Source organism: Cryptomeria japonica, chromosome 9, assembly GCF_030272615.1.
Source record: "Cryptomeria japonica chromosome 9, Sugi_1.0, whole genome shotgun sequence".
NCBI lineage: Eukaryota > Viridiplantae > Streptophyta > Pinopsida > Cupressales > Cupressaceae > Cryptomeria > Cryptomeria japonica.
In genome coordinates, this window is record NC_081413.1 from 598,008,544 (window position 1) to 598,035,103 (window position 26,560).

Below are 26,560 nucleotides of genomic sequence, written 5' to 3' on the forward strand. Positions count from 1 at the left end.
AGATGAGATGGAAGAAATGAGTTAAGAAGTCAACTATGACTTATTAATTGGATATGTCAATAACCTTCTGGAATCTCCCAAGGATAAGAAGAAGAAAAGACTAGGAACCAACGAGGAAAGAAATGCACTTGCTGAACCCAGTATTGCCAAAGAGAAGAAGAAGAAGAAAGTTGAGCAAGTACCTTCAGTGACTACCGGTACAAGGGTGACAAGAAGTGTTCAGGTCAAAAAGGAATCGACACCCAAAGTATATGCTAAGAAGAAGACTACAACGAAGAAGAGAGGTAGGCAACTTATTCTTCAAGCAGAATCTGAGGATACCGACACTGAAGAGGAACCAAAGAAGATGAAAGCAACCAATAAGAAAGCCAAACCAAGTATTCCTATTAATGTTTTATCTTACAAGCCTATGACTGATTTTGAGAAGACAATGAAAACATTAGGGAGGAAAAGGTTTGATAATGTGAAAGAATGTTATGATTCATTTAATGATGAACAAAAGAAACAAATTGTTCAAGAGGTAATCAGCTACTTGTGTCAATACAATCGGTTGCCTCGGGATATTGAAAAGGATATTTCTGATTCTTTGTATTTTATTCTTGCAAATAAGTGGAAAATGGTTGTTGAACATGATCAAGAAATTATTTATAGTATTTTCATTCAATATTTTTTTGAATTACCTAGAGATGAATTATTAGCATTGCTTGATAATTTCAAAGGACAATTTCATTCTAAGGTAAGAAGATTGAAGTTATTGAATGGAAAGGTTCAATTTGTTGAAGTTGAAACTCATCATATAGCTAGAAATATTCAAAGGATGCATGAGCAAATGAAGTCTCATAAAACTGATCAAACAGAGACTAAAGCTCAACCGGAGTTAGATTAAGAAGAAATTATTGCACCAGATATTGTCTATCCTATCAAGCATAAGGATGACACTACTTCTCTACCGATTATCTTTGTAGATGACACTGATGAAATCCAAGATACAATGATACAACTAGTAATATCATTGAACCAAATATGGAACCTTTACAACAACCGGTCATTACTATTACATAGAAAGCAACTGCAACATCGATCATTCAACCTAGTGTGGATATTCAACCACCACCAGAAAAAGAACACCATGTGAAAAATCAATTGCCACCAGTTATAATAGATACACAAGAAAAACAAACAAAGACAGAAATAGAGAAAGAGAAACCAGAGAAAGAGGTTGAAGTGAAGGAAACTGGACAGAAAAAGGAGGAAGTGAAAGAGAAAACAGAGGAGAAGATAGCAGAGAAAATAGATGAAAAGGAAAAAGCAAAGATAAAGCAACAAATTGATGATGAGGATGACACAATAGGCATCAAAGGGCCTATAGATGTAGATAATATGAGTGCATCTGAACTCATGGAGATTGCAACAATGGTGCAATCTAGAGTTCAAAAGAAAAGATTGAAAGAGCAGAGGAAGGAAGCATAAACAATACAAACTGTCGTTGAGATCCTGTCAAGTCTTCTACCAGAGACTGACATTGGAAATTTGTCAACTCCTATCGGTAAGCTTGGCCACTTGGTTGCTGATGCTTTTGACCAACTGAAGTCTCTTGAAGAAGCTACTCAGACTTTAGCTGAGAAGAATTACAGAAAGAAGAGAGGAGAGCAAATAATGAAAGATATTGATACATGGAAGATTGCCTTATCTCTGAATAAAGATCTTTTGAAGACTGCTATTGAAATTGGAGAGAGGATATTGGCCTATACATCTAACATTTCATTTTTCTATACGGATTTGATTAAGAGGCATGAAGAGACAGAACAAGAACTGGAAAGGATATGTAATGCCTACACGCCTTTACAGGATTCAACCTTAGCATTTGGCAAATCAATTGATGATTAGTAAAATCAGTTAGATGTCTATGATTATGAATAGGCTAAGAGACTCTGATCCTTGAAAGAACTAAAGAACCAGTTGAGACCTAAAGTGGATATCTTACAACGGGCATACAGGGATGCAGAAGCGGTTTTGGCAACTCCAGAGATGAGCACAATGGATGCAATAGAAGAATTCGCTGCATAGGTTATGACAACCATTGAGATCACTGAAACATTATTGAAAACATGGGAAAATGATTTTACTCATTTGAAGATCATTTTTAGTGAGATTTTCTTGAAAATTGTAGTGAACACTCCTTGAAAAGACTTATATTTTTGTATATCTAGTTTTTGATGCAACTTTTGATATAATATACATGTATTTTACTTTTTAATTTCGCATTGTTGTCAAAGGGGGAGTAGAAATATGTATGTGTTGTGAAAAAATTGTATGTATTGGTAAGGGGGAGTAAAAATATGTTTGTACAAATTTTGTAAGCACACTTGGTTGTAAAGTTGTAAAATTTTGTAAGTGTTGTCATCAATGCCAAAGGGGGAGATTGTTGGCTTGATGATGATTTTTGTAATGGCAGACTTCATGTTTTGTCATTAATGGCACATGTATACACACACATATGTTCACATTGTCTTAGTCATCTTAGTTAAGACAAACTGGTATTACTTCTAAGTCTTTATGTTGCAAAACCGGTAGTATATGCATAGTAAAGTTCAAGCGGTTTTGAGGGTGTCTAACCAGTATATGTAGACAACCAGTATATGCAGGAATGTTGTGACACCAGCTTGGAGATTCAATGGAGATCAACAAAGAAGCAATTGGAGGAAAATCGCTCTATGAGTTGGAAGAGGTTAACTCTTAATCGATATCGGTGTTCCAACCAGTTTCACTGATTTTGTGATGATTTATCACCAATCGTGATGAGTTATCCCTAACCGACAGATTTGGTGGCAATTTGTGATGTGTTATGTTAGATTGTCCAGATACACTGCACCTAGAAAATTGTTATATGATTCCTGAGCCGACATGAAATCTAATGTCTGTATAAGAACATTGTGATGAACTATTTTTATGATGCGAGATAGAAGTGTTAAGTTGTTGCGATAACTGAAGGCGTTGCAGAGTATGTCGGTGATGCAGTTTTGAGTGAGCAGAAGAGGATCTATTCAAGAAAGTTGTGCGACTTCTAGATCACATCACCTGTTGTTTTCTAATCACTACAACAGTAAAATCTCCTAACCGGGTAAGCTCTAACAAGCTTCATTGTACAAATCCTCTAACAAGGTGATCCATTAGTTTGGGTTTGAAATCCTCTACCGAGGTTACTCCCAACAAGGTAATACCTTTAATAGGGTATAACTCCTAACAGGGCTTTGGGATCTTTAACATGATTCACTCCTAGTAGAGCACTTTGTAGACCTTAACCAGTTAGTTATCTATTATTACCGATAGTTAACTTGTGAGTCCCATCTCACCGTGATTTTTCCCAGTTGGGTTTTCCACATATAAACACTTGTGTTATGGTGGATGTTTTACTTGTTATGGATGCTTTAATATTATTTTGGATTGCATGCATAGTATTTAGTAAGTTGGTTAACTGTCTTTACCGGTCAATGTTTCAAGTGGTATTGTTTTTGTTGTCACTGATTCACACCCCCCCCTCTTAGTGCTTTATAAGTCTATCAAAATCTTGTCTTGCCGATAGCCGATGAGGCTATCGGTAAGACTTATCCCGATGGACACTGGCAAAAAGTAAAATGCATCGGCAAAGGTTACGATGATAAAGGGTCATCGGTGTAGGCAAAAGTACTCTGGATTTTTTTTTAAAATGTTGGGGAAGGTCAGAATTCCGATGAACACCTCAAGACAACTGACGATGTTTCCATACCTGTGACAAAAACGTTGCAGGATGCAGCCTCGTCTGTCATCGTAATTGTCAAAATTCTGACATCTCCTTGAAGATGGTCCATCGACAGAACACACACTAGCGGCAATGGAGAAATCATGTCTTACCGATAGCCGATGAGGCTTTCGGTAAGATTTATCCCAATGGACACTACCAAAGTAAAATGCATCGGCAAAGGTTACAACAATAAATAAAGGGTCATCGACAAAAGGTTACAACGATAAAGGATGCAACGAGATCATAATTTTGACATCTCCTCGTAAAAAAAACATGTCGCAGGTGTATAAAAAGTTTCAACGTGGTGTCGTCTAAATTTCAACGTTAATCCCATCGTCGGAATCACCGACGAAAAAATAGCGACGAACAAATACGTCAGAATTCTGATATTTGCTTGTATGAGTTTCGACAAACGGTCGTCGGAAAACTGCTCCAAATGTACTAGTGTGTAATCTGATTAAAATAAGATTTATGAATGCAAAACTGAAATAAAATGTTCACAAATCAGATCTGAAACAATTAATCCAAATTAGACAACTCATAAGCTCAATTTCAGAATTAAAAATTAAGGTTTTGTGAATTTAACCTATAAATTTATGAAATTCAATTGGAAATTAAACTTGTGTGTAATAACCCACCATAAATGAATCAACAAAATTGAGTATTCTTCTTCTTTTTTGTTTTGTTTAATGTAATCATTATATTTTATTCAATTGCATACTCTGGGCATCCATCCATTTAGGATTAGGCATTCATCCATCTGGGATGAGCATCTAACCATACGGGTTAGGCAATTGTCCATACAGGACATAAGAGTCCATCTATCCAATACGGGATAGGCATCTACCCATACGGGGTAGGCATCTATCCAAACGGGATAGGAGATGCTCTGGCCAGAGACTTAGACTCATCGGGACCATTCAGGTCCTGAGCCACTCACTAAGTACTACACTCTTCTAACAAGAGTGCACCAAGGTCGCCGTCCTTAGGAGTAATTAAAATAATACAAGCTTGAATTCCGCCTTGGAATTTGGCTTAAAGCCTCGGGAAGTCAAGCGAATCCATACAGGATTCCTTCCGAGTATGCATTGAATTTCTTTTTCAATTTAATTATCTTATCTTTCAATTAGGATTCTTACTCAACCAAGCCTAGATCCCACCCATGAACGCCTGAGTACGAGGGACAACTCCGTCCCAAGACTGCCTACATACCCGCTTCGGCACGGGATCAAGGCGTAAAGTATGTAGTTCTATTTTCTATTCTATGGTTTGATGTAAACTGGTTTGTGGGTACGCAACCCTTTCTAGGGTCAGTGTCCCATACAGTTTCTCTGCGGTTGCTACCCACGATGGTAGTGCTTAAGCGAAGGCTCAAGGTGGCCTATCGCTTGTGGCCTAAAAATAACTAGATCCTAATTCTTATCATGAGCATCACCCTTGACCCAATTGTAAATCACCAATATACCTTCAAGATAAAAAAGAAATCAATTCTATGCGAGCATTTAACTTGACCATCCCTAAAAAGGGGTTTACTATGGTTTATCTCAACGGATGTGAAAATCATTTAAAAGTTATCTTATTAAATTATCAATCCAAGGGGGATTACCCACCCCTTGGATTTTAACTTCCAAGTGTCCCTTATTACTCCCTGACGATTTATAGGGACGATGCCACAGATGTCGTTAATGCAACTTTATTAGGCGTTAAGTGCAGTAGTTCAACATGATGGCATTACCCGTAAGCATGACCCATAGGCACCGTATATACCGAACGCTGCTAGTTTTGGTTTTCCAACTTCCTTTGTTTAGTTTCTAAACTAAGAGCTTATGAACATCATGCTTGAAATATAATTATGAAATGGATGTACATAATTTAAACTTTAAATACTATTTGAAAAGAGAAATATCCTTATTCTACAATTAAACGAATTAATACATGTATTGGCATGGTAATGATAATTGTGAACTTATGAGTAATTGCATGAAGATAAAGAATGTGAAATAATATAAATGCAATGCAAAAATAACGTCATTTACATACAAAATACAGAAATGTTTTCTCTTATCGCGAGACTAATTAATTATAGAGTTACAAATTCCCCATGAGGGATTAGCTTATACTTTCGAAATTTTGGATCAAATTGAAATAATAAGACTTATTTGTTTTTTTTAAGTAAATCAAAATCATTGATTAAAAAAATCCAATAATTCCCTAAAGGAATTGAAACAATAATTTGATTTCCATCTTTTGCTAATTTTTTTTTAAAGGAATAAATTTAACTAACCAATTATATAAAATAAAAAAATTAACTTAAATTAAATTTGAAATGATATAAAAAAAGTAACTTAAATTTTTAATTAATTTTTTTTTATTATTAATTTCATCAAAATTAATCATTAACAAGTTTAAAAGTAGTAATTAGGGGGAGGTGGGGACCACGGGTCCCATCATCCCCTATGGTCCTGCATGTGCAGACCCGTAGGGAATGAGGGGGCCGTGTGGTCCCCTCCACTCCCCTGCGGCCACTTATGGTGACCGTAGGGTAGTGGGGGTACCATTAACCCCGCGGTTTCCAATAAAACTTGCGGCGGTTGCATTAAATACCGTGCGTGCATGCCTATGTCAATTTTTGAATGCCGTGTGTTACCATGGTTTAAAGTTTGAAAATAAATTTTTATGTTATATATGTGTGTGTGTGTGTGTGTGTGTGTGTGTGTGTGTGTGTGTGTGTGTGCGTGCATTTTTATATGCAAGAGAATTACATGTCCAGATTATTGAAATTCACACAAAGAAGAATAGATAACAGGTATGTAAAAAAAAAACATATTAATGTTAGAGAGAATACAGATTAAGTTCTAGGAACAACATAAATAGAGAAGTAACCAGAGATGGATTATTTATTCCTTTGTTCTTTACACAGGGAGATTTATTCACAGAGAAGAGGGATAAATTTATTTGTACACACAGAGAAGAAATGTTAATTATATTTTTACAGAGGATTTAGATAACCAGAAAATGAGAAATCATAGAGAGAATGATCACAGCGAGATCTCTTCAAATATACGTTTCAGATTTTAAATCAATAACCAGAGAAATGATTTTGGAGAAAGAAGATAAAGATAGTTCTGATTTTAGTTCTTCAGCAAGAATCAATCTAAACTTAATAAGAAATTTTAAACGATTTAATCTAATTCCTATCAAGAATTTGGAGTATATGGATCTAACTTCTTAAACAATGGATCTAATACTCATCAAAATTTGGAACTAATGGATCTAATTCTTATCAAGAATCTGAAAATAAATGAATCTAATACTCATCGAAATTTGAACAAATGATTCTAATTTCTTAAACAATTTAGTCTACTTCTAATTCTTATCAAGAATTTGAAAATAAATGAATCTATTTCTCATCAAAATTTGAAACAAATGATTCTAATTTCTTTAAACAATTTAATCTACTTCTAATTCTTATCAAGAATCTAAAAATAAATGAATCTATTTCTCATCAAAATTTGAAACAAATGATTCTAATTTCTTCAAACAATTTAATCTACTTCTAATTCTTATCAAGAATCTGAAAATAAATGAATCTATTTCTCATCAAAATTTGAAACAAATAATTTAATCTACTCTAATTTGCAGCAAGAATAAGTTGCATGAAAAAAACTAAATTTGAAAGAACTTGGGTGCTTGAAGATGGTGTAGAATCCTCTATGGATCTCCCTTGATCCTTCAAACTTGAAGAGAAGTCCTCCAAAACAAAAATCTTAGCTGAAAAATGAAAATATGACTAAAAGAGGAAATTTTTTTTGAAGAATTTCTCTATGGAATTACCAACTCCTTTTTTTTGAAAACTTGTGCATCTTTTATAAGAAAAAACTCCAAATTCCACTACCTAATTTTTAATAAAAAAAATAGAGATTCTCTCCCAATTTGGCCTTCATGCAAATTGATTAGACTTAGTGGGAGGAGTTACATGCAAGGTGGTGGAGAAGCCTCTAGAAGCTTCTTATTCCTCCTACAACATCTGCCATAATTTGGGTGAGGAAATTTAAATAAATAATTAAAAAAAAGTATATTTTCCATGTGTGTGTGTGATTTATTATTTTTATTCCTTTATAATAATCATTCAATAGTTTAGCCAAAAGAAATATAATAGAGTTTGTATTTTAATCCAAAGGTGATAAAGGAGGGTTGTGACATTGTGAATGTAAATTTTAATTTTAAATTGCATAAACACTCAGATATGAGAGCATAAATCAGAATTAAGGGTGTAATGAGTTGGGCTCACCAAAATGTAATGGTGAAAAATTAGGGTTTTCAACACTAGATGTAGTAGAAACCACTAATTTTAGGCTTAGGAACCACTACATTAAAGAGGGGTGAACCTAATAGATCTAGCCACAAATCAACAAGGAAAGGGCCTAGAATCCTTATTAGATTCACTAGGGTTGGATATTGATTCCCTCTTTTAAGTTGAATTGTTGAAATGTTGAAATTAGTGTAAATGTACTGAAATTGAAGTAATTATGTGCAAATAGTGAGTTACAGTCATCAGATTGAGCCACAAACTTAGATATGAGTAATATAAGAGTATTTGGACCTATTCCCAAAAGGAGCTACTGATTCGTTGGGACCACAATGCTTGTCGCTATGGTGCTCCAGCACTTTTCTCCATCCAAAGGGGAACCTATTTGTCTTTGTAAATAAAGCCAATTTTGAAGATTGTAGCTTTGTACATGTTCCTGCACACACTAGAGAAGAGAAATAGGTTGGGAATAGGGGTTTTCTTAAGTCAAACTTTGGTTTAGGAATTAAGCTTCAATGAAAGATTGCAAATACTAAAATAAATAATGAAAAGGTATACATTAGATCAACAATTGTTGATGATGATGCTTTGCTTCTTAAATATAATCACATATGTTGTATGAAATGGCATGAACATGACAAAACCCTAATTGCACACACATGCTTGCATATGAAAGATGTAATTTTGCTCCACAATGGTTGAATGAAGAATATGCAGCCTTAAAGATCTTTGAAAATGCTTGATGATGAATGCTTCACTAATGCAAGGATGGTAGGTTGATCACTTGGAGACTTAGATTGAAATGAATTGATTAATGTCTATATATAGGGGATCCTAGGTCAATTTGTCGATTAGGCCAAAATCCAATGGTCATGTTGAGCCACTGATTTCATTTCCCACTAGAGAGATAGGGTCCAACTTATATTTCAAAATAAGGCCTGCCCAAGGGGGACCAAGGTGCTAGCGCCCTAGTCCTCGTCAACTAGGGACTTGAATAAGCCCCAAGGAGAAGGATATCCCTCTAGGAAATAAGCTGGCAGGTGCACATGGTATTAGAAATGGAGTCAAGGCACTGAACGAACCCATATAGGAGATGAGGGGGAGACATGCTAAAGTAGGGGTGCTAACATGAGGTATAAATTGGCCTAGTGATAATTTACGACGCTATAGTTTAGACTTATTATCACATGCATTAACTAAAATATTTTTAATGATATAAGATTTCCTCAATCCATAATTTGTTTAATGTTGCTTCCAGATTAGACTGCGTGCAAGTTCTTAGAACAACAAGATCCTTCATAAGAAAGGCATTCATTGTGCTTTCAAACCTTGTGCTACATTGAAAAATCATCTTCCCTCGCTTAAAGACTCAAGGGACATATTTCTAGACTCAAGTGTCTACAAGGTGGTTTGTTCCTATGGCATCCCCTACATAGGTGAAACAAGAAATTCCTTCTCCACCAAAATTAAGGAAAATTGTGCAGACATCAAGCATGATTGAGTTTACAAGTTGGGCCTTACAAGAACTCATCTTCCACCAAACACCACATTTGTTTAGAGAACACCCAAATCTTATTCAAGGAAGATAATTTCTTCAAAAGGAAGCTTAAGGAAGCCATTGAAATCAACAATCATCCCACTAACTTTGATAGAGATGATGAGTGGAGTCTCAGCCTATCCTAGCGACCCTTACTCTCTAGCCTTATTAAGTGTCATCCCCCCTCCTTAGTTGTTCTTTTTCATCCTTGCACAATGCTTTCTTTTTTGTCGTCTTATTCTCTTTTCCCTCTCCCTCTTCTTGTGCCCCTCCTTTCTCACCCCCTTTTGGTTCTATTCCTCAAGCCTCCATTGTTTGTATCTCCTTCAATCTTCTCCTTTTGTTTTCTTGTAGCTCTCTTTTTAGGTTTAATTATATTCTTGGGGTTGTTTTTCTTTTTGCCTTGGCCTTTGGTAGTTGTTAGTTTCTTCTTCTCTTTTTCTTTGTTTTTGTTTCATTTAGTTATTTTGACGTGTCATTATATTATTAGGATTAGTGTGTTCTATGTTGGTAATTTATTCATTTTTTCTCTTTTGTATTTTTATTTATTGTTTGTTTAGCCTTTATTCTATTTTTATTTTTGTTTCTTATTCTTTTTAGTTTTGTAATTTTATAGCTTTTGTTTTATTTATGTTGTTTATTTCTATTATATTTATTTTTTCTCTTTTGTATTTTTATTTATTGTTTGTTTAGCCTCTATTTTGTTTTTATTTTTATTTCCTATTCTTTTTTAGTTTTTTAATTTTATAGCTTTTGTTTTATTTATTTTGTTTATTTCTATTATCTTCATTTGTATCCCTTTTTTTATTGGCTTGGTTCATTTTATTTGTATTTTTATTTACTTTTATTTCTCTTTCATGTTAATTTTTTGTTGTTTGATTTTCCTTCATTTATATTTATATTGTTCACTTTTGAGTTTTATTTTTATTGCTTTTGTTTTTATATTTGTTATTTATTTCTATTATTTTTTGATCTTTACCTCTCTTTTGTTATTTTATATTAGCTTCTCTTGTTGCTTTATTAATTGTATTTGTATTAGTCAATTTTTAATATGTTATTTTAAAATAGTTTATTTAATTTATATTCTTATTTTTATTTTTCTATCATGAGTATTGATTATTTAGTTCTTTTTATCTTTTGGTAGCATTTCCTTATTTTTGTTTTAGCATTTCCTTATTTCCTATCCTTTCTATTTCTTTCTAAAAAGATTTAAATATTACTTTTTTTTTTTTGGTTTTTCTAACTTGTTATTTTTTTTTGTTATTGTTCAATTTTATTTTATTTTGATTCATATTTTTGTGTTCTTATGTTCTTTGTTTCCATTTTATGTCACTTCTTTCTTGGTTTGTTATTTTGTGCTATTGTTGGTTTTTCTAGTTTAGTTCTTTCTATTTATTTTTTTGGCTTTGCCTTTCTTCTTTTTATTTTTTAATATTTTCCTTGTTGTGCCTTGATCCTTGTGTCACCTTTTTTCTACTCTTTCCTTTTATTTAATCTTGGCTTGCAACTTTTCATCTTTTGTATTTCTTAGCTCTCTTTCATCCAGAGTGTGATTTGAAACATTGATTTAAAAACTTACACGCACTCATTACTATAAGCAATATTAAATAAATTTTTTATTTTAATAAAAAAATAATAAATTTTATTTTTTTATGTAAACTTATGTTTAATTAGAATAAATAAAAAATATTAATTTCTAAATTTAAAAATATAATCATCATGAAAAATTCCTATCTAAAATATCTTTAAGATCTTTTCTTTAAATTGACAAAAAATTGATGGTAGAAAACTCTCACACAATCAATCTAGCATCAACCAACATATAGAGGGGATCACCTATTAGTGTAACGATGAAATGGTTGCATTGTTTGTAGTGCAACCTAGGTTCAAGTCTCCCCCTGGACCAAAGCGGGAAAATAGACTAACATCAAAACTTTCTCTCGTGATGCTGACCAAGTCCCTTATAGTGTGAGAGCCTTACACTCAAGAAACTTCACTAACATTAAAGAACCCATTAACAAAACTTTGAATTAATTAATTAACTCAAATTATTAATATATTGGATATAAACTTTAAATTAATTTAAGGTATGTAAGCTTATCCTTGAAGATTTATAATTATGAAGCGACATCAGTTAAATTTTTTAATATTCCTCAAGGTTTTAACAGTTATAAAACTATTAGCTCCCTGGAAATTCTCCAACAACTTGTATATTTTAATATCAGATATTGCTATAAAATTCATGAGAGCACCTATTGTAAAAGACCCCTGATTTTCCGGTTCCTCCATGTAGGACTGATATTCCACCATCCACGTTTCAGGTTGTCAACCATGGCACGCCAACTACATACTAGGCGTGCGTTTCAACGGTTTGAGAGCATTTCAACTAATTGGGCACGTTAAGAAAGTAGTGATATGTAAAACCCAGATTGATCTTCTTGTGGAATTGATCTTGGAGCAGAAAGAAAGTCTACAGAGTGATGAAAGATTGAAGGCTACAGGGAAGAAGAGGAGCTGTGAAACTTTTGTGTTCATGGTGGGCTTCATGTGATGAGATAAAGTTTTCACACCACCAATTTTCACGTTGCAGACATGGAGAACGTGAGAGGGTAGATCGGGTTGTTGGGAAGCAAACAAAACGAGATATAAAAGGACGGTGTGGGTCTTTCTGTGAAAAGCAATTCACTTGTGGGTTTTGGTCGCCTTGTTGGTCCCGGGTTCGAGTCACAAGAACGCACAAGAGTTTGCATCCAAATGCAGGATGAGGAACTTGGAGGAGTTAGTGGAGGAGATCACAAGAACGCACAAGAGTTTGCCTCCCAGGCCGAGTGGAGACGAGGTGGAAGCAGCGCTGTTTCTGATACGAAATGTGGACTCTACAAAGGACATACGGTTGCAGACTTTGAAGAGGCAGGCAAAGCCTCCAGATGCGCCGGAGGAGCTGTTTGCAGTGATGCAAGAAATGCGAAGAATTCGAGCTGAGATAGAGGCAGAAGAGGAGAAGCGCGAGGCCTTGGCATTGCTACTGCTGGAGGATCACCATAGGCTTTTTGATTATCTTGTCCAAAAAGCATTTTGTGCTCTGCCTTCTTCCTCTTCTGCTCCTACTTATGTTCCGGACGCCCCTTTTTCTGTCAGGAATTCTGGCAAAAGAATTGCAAATGGTGCTGATGCTGATTTTGTAGGGAACTCAGAGCACAGGGAGAAAGAGATTTTGTATGTGCCTGATGTGAATTCTAGCAAAAGAATTGTGAACGGTAATTCTGCTGACTTCGCAGTTAGCGCAGAGCACAGGCAGATTGAAATTTTGGGCAGGGATTCAAAGCAATCTAGAGACGATAGTTTTATACAAAAGCCCAGGTCCGTTTTCCCTGATGGAAGGTCAGAGGCGGCACCCATAAATCTGCTGGCAAAATCAAGAAGGATTACTTTAGAAGAGCGCCAGTCTTTTGGAAGACTTTCGGGAACTATCACTGGTGGGTTGGAATCTCTTTACCATTTGCTTTTTAAAGGCTTGCAAATTTGTATATCTCTTTCTTTACAAATATCAAGAGACCCTGATGCAACAAACTTGAAATTGTATTTGACTTTCTTTACTGCAAACATGTTAGGCCCATATATGACTTTCTTTATACTGTAGCGAATCTCACTTACATTCACAAAAGCCTATTAACCAGCAGTTTGGAGTTTGTAACTTGGTCAGGACTGGGACTAGTAGGCTTTTTGATTCGATGCAAAAGGAAAATTCTGAACCCTATTTTTGATCTGAACCCTATTTTTGATCGTTAAAAAGGTCTATCAATCACTAGTTTTGGAATTTGTAAAACAGGGAAGACTAGGATTAATAGCATTCTGACGTGAGGCACAAGGAGAATCCTGAACTCCTTTTTTGAGCTGTTCAAAAGTCTATTAACCAGTAGTTTTGGAAGTTGCCACGAGACTTTTTGACTTGAGGTGAAAGGAGAATCCTAAATCCCTTTCTTTGAGCTGTAAAAAATTCTATGAACCAGACATTTTGGAGTTTGTATCTTAGGCAGGATTAGTATTAGCAGGCTTTTTGATTCAAGGCACAAGGAGAATTCTGACTCCTTTTCTTTAGCTCTAAAATTTACTGTTCGTTACGAAATAGGGGATATACTATGCAACCAATTATACCTACTGTGAATATGCACGCTGTATTTAAAGTCTAGAAGAAAAATCATACGATTTGGAGTATATCATCATTTGCAAATTTCGGCTTCATATATCAGTAATTTTAATTTGCATATAAAAATCGCCCACTTGCTAGTTATTACATCAAAATCAACTCATAACTGAAATGAAAAGCACGTTCAACATGTTCTTAGAAGAAAAGATGGCACATGCAATAGCTTCTGTTTGAAAGGCAAAACATCAGTTAAAGCAATGATTGAAACATTGGGTACAGTGATAACTAAAACCTCTTATTTAGATAATCAGATATCAGATTCTCTTGGACTCTTAGATCTTATGTAAAATTGCTCAGCAGGATCTAGTAGGAGGTGGTATCTGAATTCGGAGTCCTATGACTGAGATCTCATATTGAAATCCCGGCAAATGCTTGGCAAACAAGAAGATACATAACATATTAAAAAAGAAATCCTCCTAATCAAGTGTTATATCATATGGGGCTATAGCCTGAAAGCAGTATATATTGCTGATTTAACCAAAAAATGCTATATAGCATTTTATATGCACAATACTATATGAATGCTATTGTTACGAAGCGGTCATACATGTAACATTTCAAATGTCGTATAGCCACACAAGGATTAGATTATTGACAAGGATTCATTTGTAATACAACAAACAGCAGTGGCAACCCATAATATGTTACCTATGAAACATTCTACAAATTTAATAATTTTACAAATCTAACAGTTTGACTAAGGACCATCCACTATTAGAAACTGCTGATTCCGAACAGTAGATAAAAAATAAATTAAACATGTCAATCTACAAACATAAACAAGCACGTAAGCCTTGTGGACAATTTCTTTCTATTTCTCTGAAACAAAGTATTGTATCCCATCTACTAACAATATTTTGCACTCAAAAACAAAATTCAAGAGTTATCAACTCTCCTTTGCTTCTTAAATCAAACATAACATCATTCATGTTGGAAACCTAATATAAGTATGTCCAGGTTTTGGTTCAATAGTCAACAGACCCATAGGCCCATTAACAATTTGCTTGTCAAGAACCGACGAGCAGAATATACGGATGGAGGTAATTCTGGAAGTTCATGCATGACATTGTGCATGGCTTGAAGCATCTTCCTTAGAAGGTTTGCATTGTTGTTGAGTTGGTGAACTTCTCGTTGATGCTTCTATCTCCTTGTGGTTATGAGAATGCTTATTGACTTTCATTGTCCGAAGGAAATCAAGTATCAACATCTGCTTCCACTTAGTCTTTGGACAACGACTCTTCAGACTCTTGGTCCTCATTACACAGATCTGAGAAAGCCTTTCCAACTAGATTAATAATAAATACAAGTTAGGGATGAAACAGAAGACAACGGAGGTTTAAAAATCTGTGGAACTTTGCATGTATCTTTTTTTTACTTGCAGTATCAGCTTGAGACAATTTCTGGAGAAGTGACCTTATGATAGATCATCATCTAGGAGGCATGGATTCGAATCTATCAGTTGTTCAAAGACATAATTGAAGAAATTTAAACAGCTCTTCTAAGACAGTGTCTCTCAATATCACAAAATATAAAAACGTGAGCACAAGGTGTCATCTCAAGATTGAGTAAAATCTGCAACTGTCACATGTTCAGTAGTGCAATGACACAATAGATGCCATTGTTCCAAAATTAAAGTGGGAGAACAATGATACAGGCCCAAACTAGCACTGTGGAACAAAAAATGTCCATCCACCTGGGGTCCCATTGGGGGGCTTCAGGATCTATTTTTAAGGAGGGGGGGTCTCATGAAGCAAATTCAAATTATGCTACAGGATGAATTAAAATCTTTTCCTGAATAATTGCAATCCCTACTTTTTAAGGCTGTACATTTGAGCTGATGAAATTGGGGTGGGACTAGTAATTGCCCCACCAGCTTAGGAATTTTTTCTGACACTTGTCAATCATCTGAAATTTTAGATTCCTGCCAGGAAAAAAATTGAGGAAAAATGATCTTTATTGATTTATTTATTTTTGTTTTTGTATTTACATTTCATTTTTTCAGCTTGCCTAAATTTTGGTAAGCTGAACTGTGCTACTAAATTCATGGGACCACCAGCTTTAAAATATTCCTAAAAAATCTCAGCTGCATCTACTGAATTTTTTTAAAATCTCCCATTGATGGGGCTCCAGCCTAAGATCAGGAGTCCAAAGTTGCATGTAAAGTCTCAAGTGACTAACAAACCAAGTCTATGTTTAAACATCCCATTCCTGAATTACCAAGAAAAGAACATTTAAATTACCATGAAATGCTATTGATTGGTAGTCATAAGACTTCTTTTGCAGTGATGTCTCCACCACCGTGTTACCATTTATCGTAAAATTATCTTTTAGAATTAGAACTTGATGGATGGACAAGCCAGGGTACAAGTATAAAAAATTGAGATTCAGACTAGAATTCAAGAGTTGGATTAGCCTCCACGTTAGACAAACACTTTACTAAAGACAAGAGGTGGGACAGTTACGTGCTCATATTTCAGCAAACAGTTGACACTTGATTTCTAGTCCTAAAACTTACTTTTTGCAGTGATGCTTCCACCTCTATGTTATTATTTAATATTTATCTTAAAGTTCTCTTTGAGAGTGAGAACTCTGCAAACATACAAAGCAGGGCACAAATATAGAAATGTGAGATCCCACTTTTTTAAATATCAGGTCACAATTAAAGATTTGAAATGGCATCTATTTGGAATTTTGGACAACCATTTTCACTTAAGGCAAGAGGTTGGACACCTGCATGATAAGAATTCAGCCAAAAATTGCCACTTGTATGTGTTTAGAAGTTAGTCTGTTATGATATTAAAAGATAATCTGTTTAGAAGTTAGTCTATTTGATATTAAAAGATAATCCACCTCACTTAATTGCAGTATTTGTGTGGATCACTGGAGATTTTAGCAGCGAATCATTGTTTTTGTTTGTTCAGAGTTTTTATTTATTCAGTTGTATTTTTCTGTTAGCTATTGTAGTTTTATGTTTCTCACTTGCATGCTAGCTGATAGAATTTTATGTTAGCCAATCGAGTCTTATGTTAGCCACTTTTACATTCTTTTAGATAAAGGAGTCTTATTTCGGTAAGTTGTATTTTGATTTTTTTTACTTTAAAGGAGTCGTATGTAGGAGTAACTAGATCACATGCACAAAGGGAATAATTCCTATAAGGAAAGTAGCGTTAAATAGGCTTCTTGACATTCAAAATTGCACAACTAAGATCTTTTGCGGTTCCCCAGATCTGTCCCAATCTATGGTCCAAAAGGTTATTAAAGTTTCTGGTTCATTCTGTTGCCTTCCCAAGTTATCTCACTCTATTGCATGGCCTTAGTCCACATTTGAGAAATGAGACCAAGTCACTAAGCTAATCCTGCTATCTAGCTTCTTGCCATCTTTCCTCAATTCACATTTGGCCAATAGACTTTAGCCTGGAAAGTGTATTCAAGGCATTGATTATTCAATGCAAACTGGATACATTACCCTGATGACTGACTGTATTGTCCAATACTTAAAAAAATGGATATCATTTTTTTTTGGTTTCAAATTAGTTGTGGGGGCATCAATAAAGGACTAGTATCGTGTTTCCTATTAACCAAACACATTTATATTAACCATGTAATTTGCTTTTACATCTAGGTTTCAAACACTCAATCCACACACATTTCAGCAAAAATAACTTGCTGATTTTATGCAATTAAACCATTATTCTGTCACGGGGACAGCTAGGTCAGATATACAATCTGTGTCTATCTTAAGTTAATTTCAGCAAGATGAACTTGCTGATTTATTGCATCACGTGGCCAGCTAGATCAGATTTACAACCTGCGCCTATCTCAAGCTAAAAGCTTTAGTAACTAACAGTAACATAGAACATTCTCAAATCAGAATCTTACATTTATGTAATTAAATGAAATGCTACCATACAGGGTTAAAGAGAAGATAATCATTAGTAATAATCAGTGTTGTTCATCTGGCAACAGTAATTAAGGTCATTTACAGCTGGAAAGAAAAAACTGAATCAAAGAAATCTTACAATTTTAAGTTCATTCATACTCATCTTGCATCAGATGCATATACTTGTAACTTTTCCCAACATATTTCATAATAAATACATAATCACAAGTCTGTTTCCCTCATGAAAGGATAATCAAATTGAACCAAAATGATACTAATTCCATATGTTTCATCTATCCAAAACGAATACATGGAAAAGCAATAATAAGTGTTATCCGCCCCACAAAAATATGATAACAATGATCCAAAAAAGTTCCAACTATTGCATCTTGAGGTCAGCTACAATTGGAAAGAAAAGGTAAATCATAGAAATCTTTCGATTTCAGTTTCAGTCATCTTGCATCAGATCCATATACTTTTCCCAATATATTTCATTTGGTCCAGCGGCAACAGTGGCCCCCTACTCTAAATTGGTCCAGCAGTTACCTTAGCTGAGTCAATTTTCCCTCAAAAGAGGACGATCAAACTGAATCAAAATGGTATTGATTCCATATATTTCATCCTTCCAAAATGAATTACATGGAAACAATTCAATATTTGTGGTAGTGCTACGGCTACCAAATGGAACCAAATGCGTTATCAAGAGGAATCATCTAAGCACTGATGCAAGCCCATGTGAGCTCCAAAATAAGGTAATCATGGAGGTGCTTTTTCCTCCAACCACTGAGTCATAGGTTCTCCTGACTAGCCGCCCTCCAATATGAGGCAGCCCTTCACTTCATGAAGGACTTAAAGTATGGAAATTTGGAAGAGATAGAGAGAGATGATTGTCAACCACATGCATAGCAACAATGACAATCAAGCAGGGTTAACAATCAATGAAATAATATGATATTGCTTTAGAAATAGACTTAGGAAATGTCTCATCATGGGTGCCCATGAGACCTTCTAGTTTGGAATCTTAACATTCCAAATGGTTCAGAAACGAACCCATGAAATTTCAGCTATTCCCTCATAGATTCCTGCTGTCTAGGTTTAATAGTTTAGCCAAGTTCAATCATAAAGAAGCAATTAAAGAATATAGAAATAAGTGGGTTTCTTAAGAGGTAATTTGGTTCGAACCATTTATTGCAAAGGTAATAGGTCTAATATCAAATATGATTTGAAAGAACAAGGTTAGGACAAGGTCTACTTTATAAGCCCCTAGGTTATGTACAGTTCATTCATTTGAGCAACATGCTTTATTAAACACATGTATATGTGAAAGATAATGGCAGCCAAACAAGAACAGCTATATAATCATGCAAGACTGATCAAATCAATCGACCTGTAATAGTCTTGCAACTTTAGCAACATCATTTTCTAGATTTAGTTTTCCTTGTTTAACATTGGAAGGTGCATCACACTCAGCACAAAATGCACAAATTATAGCTTAATGTCCCTCCTCATACTCTATAATCATCAAGTGCTCGTAAAGGTTATATTGCTAATCACAAATGTATGTACTACTTAAATACAAGGATAAACATATGAAACTTTGAAATACTCAAACATATTTGATATTGCATTGGATGAACAATGAAACTGCCAAATATCTATATATTTATATTATACTCAAAATGATGATTACATTGAAAAATACAATTGGCCAATTGCTTAATGCTTCAAACCATCATTTATCCCAAAATTTTGCTTGCATAGGCTCCTCAAGCTCAATATCCTCCAAAGCAATACCAACCAACCTTGTTTGTGCTACATCTTTATCAACTTGTGCTAACTCTTCTACCCTACATACCGTTGGCTCTCCTTGTACATAAGCATGTTGTAGTCAATGAGACACAAGGCACTATGTACAGCTACAAGCTTCTCCGCCCTCTTAGAGGTAAGTTGGGTTCCTTATAATATAGTGGATGAAACTAGAAATAAACTAGTTCCTTGTAACAATAGAACTTGAAACCTGGGACAATAGGCAAATGACTTGTGTGGTAGTCAAAGAATTAGGCTCATGTATAGTTCATCATAGAATTGGATCCTTCTATGCTATAGTCTTCCTATCCATCTTGGCCCCTTTTGAATATCCCATAAGAGGCAAATTTTGTCCACTTAGTACGAATGTTGCTAGCTTGTGTAGAATCACACATCTTCCAAATGGCTTTCTGGCCCTTCACCTCACCATCTTGTATAGGAGTAATTCTCCTTGGCCTTTACAAATACCACTTTGAGTTCAATGCATAGGCAACCATGTGCAAGGGAGTGTTGAACTTCTCCCATTGGCAATGAATGATTCGTTGTAGAAATCTGATGTGGGCTCTTTCTCTTGTACAATGGCCTTCATTTGGCCAAGCATACTATTAATGCACTTATACACCTCTCCAAGGCTAGGTGCATTTGCATCCCTATAGTAGTACAAATGTTGCTGGCTTGTGTAGAATTGTACATCTTCTTAATGGCCTTCCTAGCCTTCACCTCACCATCTTGTATAGGAGTAATTCTCCTTGGCCTTTGCAAATACCACTTTGAGTTCAATGCATAGGCAACCATGTCCAAGTGAGTGTTGAACTTCTCCCATTGGCAATGAATGATTCATTGCAGAAATCTAATGTGGGGTCTTTCTCTTGTACAATAGCCTTCATTTGGCCAAGCATACTATTAATGCACTCATACACCTCCCCAAGGATAGGTGCATTTGCATCCCTATATCTAATAACTTTAAAGAGCGGAGTAATGAACAACAATGTATCTTGCATCAGTTAAAAAAGTATCACCCTTCAATACTTCCTTCACCCTCCTCCCCCACTTTGACTTAGAATTGAGCCATCAATTCCAGTTTGTTGTCATGACCATTAGTTGCAATGCCTCTTGCAAATCAAATATCATCTCCAAGATGAAATATGATGCATATTTAGTTTCTATAGGTTTCAAAAACTCCTTAGAGAATGTCTTAAAGGGTGCATATGAAGTATGGTGGCTGTAGATAAACATGCACACATCTCTAGCATCATTAACCACCTTTTTGATCCATTTGATTTTTCCCATGTCTTTGAGTGCATTATTCATGGCACACACACAACAAGGAGTCCACCAAATACGCCTGTGGGTCACCTCAATCAATTTTCTGATAACTTTGCACACATATGCTGCATTTATCACTATTGGCACTACATTCTTTGGTGATGGTGTTTGATAACCATCTACCGATCCATGATTATGTTGCATCCACTAGTGACCCAAGTAGCTTTCATTTTCTCCATTATAATATTAATCTTGGAATAGTTATTATCTATGATTCTTGTCCTCAGTTTTGTCTCCCCTAGTGGGACATATGATGGTCTTACTCTAATTATTTTGCCGCAACCTTCTTATAATAAAAGAGCAAGGCACATGAAATAGAATGCCATTGGCAAAGAAGAATTTGCCAATGGCATCATCTCTCTCATCTCTATTCTACACATTGATTAGCTTTGCCATTGTGTTTGCGATATCACTAGTGGCCATTCGATGTTTCCCCTTAGGCTTTGCTATGTCTGCCCTTGATTTAGATGGAAAAGTATAAGTAGAACGAGTTGAAACATATGGATCTAGGGTATCCCTAGTACTAGTAGGAGTAGGAGCCTTCAATGGCAAAGTGACAAGTATAGGAATTTGATCACCAGCATAACCCTACAATTTATTTGTTTCAATTATTTATTCAAGTGACACTCCCAAACATACTTCTACACCTCTGCCTATGACATAATGAAGGTGTGCATCATTTTTTGTGATGCTGCCTTGAAATTCAAATTGACAAAAATGACATCTCCATAGTCTAGTGCCCATTTTGCAATTCAGTGGCAAATAGTTTTAAAGGCAACTTATTCTCAAAGGGACCCTTGTCAAAATCCCTCAATAATTTGGAAGAGCAACTACAATGTGAATCACGAGTAGAATTAGTTGCATCACCCCTCCCAACATTTGTACTTGACATCTCTCATCAAATCCCCATAGGCTCTTCCTAATCCTCTTCAGCACTCATGCTGTGAGAAGTAGAGCTCATAGTGACACTAGAAGAAAGAAAATTTATGGTTATCATATATGTCATAATGTCATTAAATAAAAAATTATGCATAGCTTCAAGACACAAGGATTTTCTTTTTATTTATTTTTACTTAAATTTGTATGAAGTACGAAAGCAGAGAATACACAAAAATATGAATCCTTGTTCTTCAACCTTCATCAAACAAGGATTCTGCTTTTGTTTTCTTACTTTAGGTCATATGGAGTGCAAAAGAAAAGAGGATACACAAAAGACAAAATTCTTATTTGAGTTGTAAATATTAATATATATATATAGATAACAAACAGATTTGAACACCTAAATTTTGCTGTTATAAAATAATTTCTTAAAAAATTTGATCATTTTTAAAACTAAAATTTAAATCATAATTATAACAATGTAAACCCCTAGGGCCTAAATTAATTACTAAATTGGTCAACTAAAACTAAAAAAATTGTCATGAAGGGCCAAAACTTTTCTTGAGGCTTGAAGAATGCATTGATTCAATATTAGATTGGTGATTTTATGAATTATTCCCAATTTCTCTCTCTTGCTCTTAATTTCACTATTCCTAAATCCTAATGCCCTCTATTGCAATCTTTCTGACTCCTGCAACTTCTTGTTGCAACTTTCAACCTTCTTGTTGAAACTTGGGAGTGGTTTGGAATAAGGCTTAAATGTCTATTATAAGTTTTTTGTGAGTGTTTAGGGTTTGGGTGGGGCCCATAGACCATTAATATTAGGGTTTGTGGCAAGTAGATTAAAAACATGATTTAAAAGAAATATTGACTTCAAAACACTTCAAAACCACACAAACTTTCATGGTACACACTGTTTTCCTAATATTTTAGAAGTCAAAAACCAATACTTACAAAGCCAAAAGAAACATTTTTGGAGTGTTTAATCCATGTTTTTCATGTGTAGTGGGAGCCAAGGGTTCAAACTCGCCAAGCACCTAGAGAGAGTACTTGCTGTGAAATAACTCTGCAAGTTAACTCTAGAAAAACTTGCTGTTTTTCGGTGAGTACTTGGCGAGCTAACCATGTCATAATCATTTGAAGGCAGTGAAATCGGAGATTTAAGTTTAGAGTCAAGTTTGAGCATTGTCTTGCAATATCATAAAGGTTGAGGCTTAGAATGATGGAAGCCCTTGTGGCAGAGAATGAGGATTTAATTTTGACTGTTGATTATATATATATAGAATCAAGTTGAATTTGATGAGAATATATTGGTTTTGAGTATATATATATATATAGAATCAAGTTGAATTTGATGAGAATATATTGGTTTTGAGTATTGTTGTCCACTGGTTGTATGGATAGTCCTTTATTGGCTTCTCTGTCCATGACTGCATTAAAAGGTATTTACAGTCCTAATCATAGGTTTACATTTTATTGCATGAAGGAGAGTACAACCAGTGTCTTACCGGGCACACTGAAGTATTGCTCATAAGTTCCAAGGTTCATAACATCTTAAGGTTTTTAACACTATCCCCATGATTGTTGCAGCCAACAATCAATCTGGCAATCTCTTTAATAGTGATAGTCAATAAGCTTTCGTTTTAATCTCAATAATCAAGACAATCAGTATGTAGACTCCAAGTTCACAGCAGTCATGTCAACATTAACACAATCTATATCGCAAGGCAATCGGGTTAGCAATGTGGTCCTAGTACATCCCTAAAGACCATTTACCTTAAGTTATGCAACAGTTATGACAGGAGACTAATTCATATGTAATATGATCTCATAAGAGCAAGCAGCTGATTATATAACTGCCATGTGATATTCCATTCCAAAGATCATTGCTGCCAAGTACATCTTGCATAGTCAAAAGTTTCCATACTAAGATCAATAGGATTTATATTTTGCTCATAGTTGTAACAGTTACAAGCCAATACAAATTTTTTTCTCCATGCCTAAATATGTACCTATAGCATAGTTCTAGGACTCGCCGAGTCCCGAGCCGAATGCCTCTAGCCGAGTCTCAGGGACTCGGGACTCTCCAGGACTCGCTCTAGGCAAGACTCACTAGAAATTGTTTTTTTTTGCTGAGTCCTGCTGAGTTTTTGCTGAGTCTTGCCGATTTTTTGCCGAGTCCGCACCAAGTCCGAGTTTTGTTTCTATGACCTATAGTCATTTCAAAAGACACAGGATATTCCTGTATGCCCAACAGCCATTTAATAAGGGGGCCTAGTGGTTGGGTTGGGTAGGTACTATGCCTCCCAACCTAGGTTACCGGGTTCGCCTCTGGGCCCCCCTGGTATGGGTCCAAGTTCGACCGGGTCCGTGGTACAGGTCTGGTTCAACCTGGGTTCGACCAGGGTTCGAAAAACCCAGAGTGGGTTCGACGCTGGTCGAACCCAGTCGAACCCGGGGTCGAACCCAGTTGAACCCGGGCGGACCCAGTCGAACCTGGGCGGCTGGGCAGCCCGTAAAGTCAAAAAACAATGCAAATTTAATTTTTTTTCAATTCCGCCTTGTAAAAAGTGAAAGTTATAACCTTAAAAAGCAGAAAATTAGACGTCTTAAAAAAACAGAAAATTGATGCACGCCATGGAGTTCCGTGTGGGTTTGAAGGTTGTGATTTGGTGTTGGCGCTGCCCCGGGACCCTGCGAGGGGCGCTGCCCCTCGACCCCGCGAGGGGCTCTGCCCCTTGACCCCGTTGGGGGCGCTGCCCCCAGACCCCCGCAAGGGGCGCTGCCCCTTGACCCCGTTGGGGGTGCTGCCCCCAGACCCCCGCAAGGGGCGCTGCCCCTTGACCCCGTTGGGGGCGTTGCCGGCAAAATCCAGGTCCTCAGTTTGAAAAATTAAACTTGGATGTTCTTAGTTTGAATCCATTTAATGATCAAACTTTAAATTGTTGAAAGTTGAAACAATGATACTTGAATATTTTATCATTTTGATATTAGACTTGATGTATATGATGCTGTTATGGTATGATCATGATGCTACAATTACAAGTTTATGTTGGTTTTGTTGTTTATATGATGCTATGTGACATGCTAATCTTAATTCATGCTTATAGGTTGCATATATATATAATTTACATGTTTTTGTACTAACGAACCCAAACGAACCCAAACCCCTTTTCAAAATTTTGCCGTACCGGGTTCTTCGAAGCCAAACCGGTGCCCGAACCCGAACCGGTAACTTAGCTCCCAACCATGCTGGTGGGAACAAGACCACAAAACACAACAACGACACCATCACAAGTTTGCATACAGCAATAAAAAATGACTGCAATTACAAGCATTCACAAACTGATCTTAACACTAAATTAAACAATGATGCAGCCAAAATAATCACACGCCAATCAAATGAGATCCACAACCAACCAACAATAAGTGTTTGTGATAGCTTGCATATGTGCACATCTCTATGTGTCTTATTGTCTTCATCTGAAGGTCCTCTCCTCCATTATACTCTTCATTGGTTCATCTGTCAGATGCCCCTTTACTGATGGGGGTATAGCATTAATCATCATAATAATCAATAAGTCAATAGATGAATGCAAATATCAGCTAAATTTCAATATTGAGAATATGGAGAGATTAAAATGCAATTATTTGTTCAATGGAATGATAAAGCTACAATATATAGCCTCAAGATTCTAATTCGATGAAGATGAAGTGATATAAAATTAAAAAGCAAGGAATTTCTTTAACTAAGTTTCCAAATTTGAGAGGATAAGAAAAGAAAACCCCATAAGAAAGGAAATAACATGTACTCAATTATCTTATCCTACCTAAGGGATAAAATATAAATTACCAAAGGCCTTTGTTTTGTACTTATCCAGCCTCCATTGCTGGTTTTTTTGTATAGGAATAGAGCTATGGTAAGGGGTTTTCTTCCTGGTTCTTTCCCCCTACCGCTCTCACTGAACCAGGCCTTGTATTCTCCTATTTTTTATTAATACAAGGGTGCTGCCCCTCTGCAGCTATTTACTTATTAAAAAAAAAATATATAAATTACCAAAGTAAACTTAAATAATAAGGGGCAATTAAATATTTACATCAACGCCTCCCTTTGAGTGCAACTTGGAGAAATGTGAAATATAAAATGGGTCCTAGCAACTAGGCCTGATTAGGTACCCATGCACAATGATAGAAATCCCACAAAAGATGAGAAGGGCAAAACTTGTAAAACAAAACTCCCCTAAGAGAGGACGAAGAGTGACTGTTTAGCCCTCCCGTCAAGTAGTTTCCTACACCAATAGCAAAGGCTCAACATAGAATGGTGAGGATGGTCTACAATCATTGAAAAATATTCCTCCCCTTGGGAAGAAACAAGACCAAAGAAGTATGTAGGAGATCTTACCATTCCTAAAAGGAATATGAGGGAAGAAAGATCAAGATGTATGATGTCTTTGGAAGCCATTCAGGCGTTGCCATGCGCCAAGAGGTGCCACAATCAGATCAGCAGCCTCAAGCCTAATTGAAAAAGTGACAAATCAAAGCCTTTTGGAAATGGATGCAAAACAAGATCCAAAGATGAAGATGAATCCTCCAAATGTTGCTCTAGGATCTCCAAGCCAATTGCAAATTGTGTCGAATGCTGATAAGATGAATTAGATGCCGCACAATATTTAGTTACAATAACTATAGATGTATGGTGCTTACCATAGGTAAGACAACTAGAATAATGAGAATTTGGCACTCTTGCAAAATGTGTTAACATGAATGATAGCTGACTCAAATCTGTGGACTCATGAATAACTGCAGAATTTGTCACAATAGAAGCAGGCGTAGAC

The 26,560-nt window shown here is 35.6% G+C and overlaps 1 protein-coding gene across 1 annotated transcript in view; it reads left to right on the top strand.

Moving 5' to 3' along the window:
• Nucleotides 1-11,855: 11,855 nt before the first annotated feature.
• The window catches only part of LOC131074494 (plant intracellular Ras-group-related LRR protein 4), a 31,574-nt gene continuing 16,869 nt past the window's right edge, over nt 11,856-26,560 (top strand). Inside the window, exon 1 of the mRNA XM_058011124.2 lies at nt 11,856-13,103. Coding sequence (XP_057867107.2) covers nt 12,389-13,103 — 715 coding nt within the window. The 5' untranslated portion in view covers nt 11,856-12,388. The remainder of the gene's footprint in view (nt 13,104-26,560) is intronic.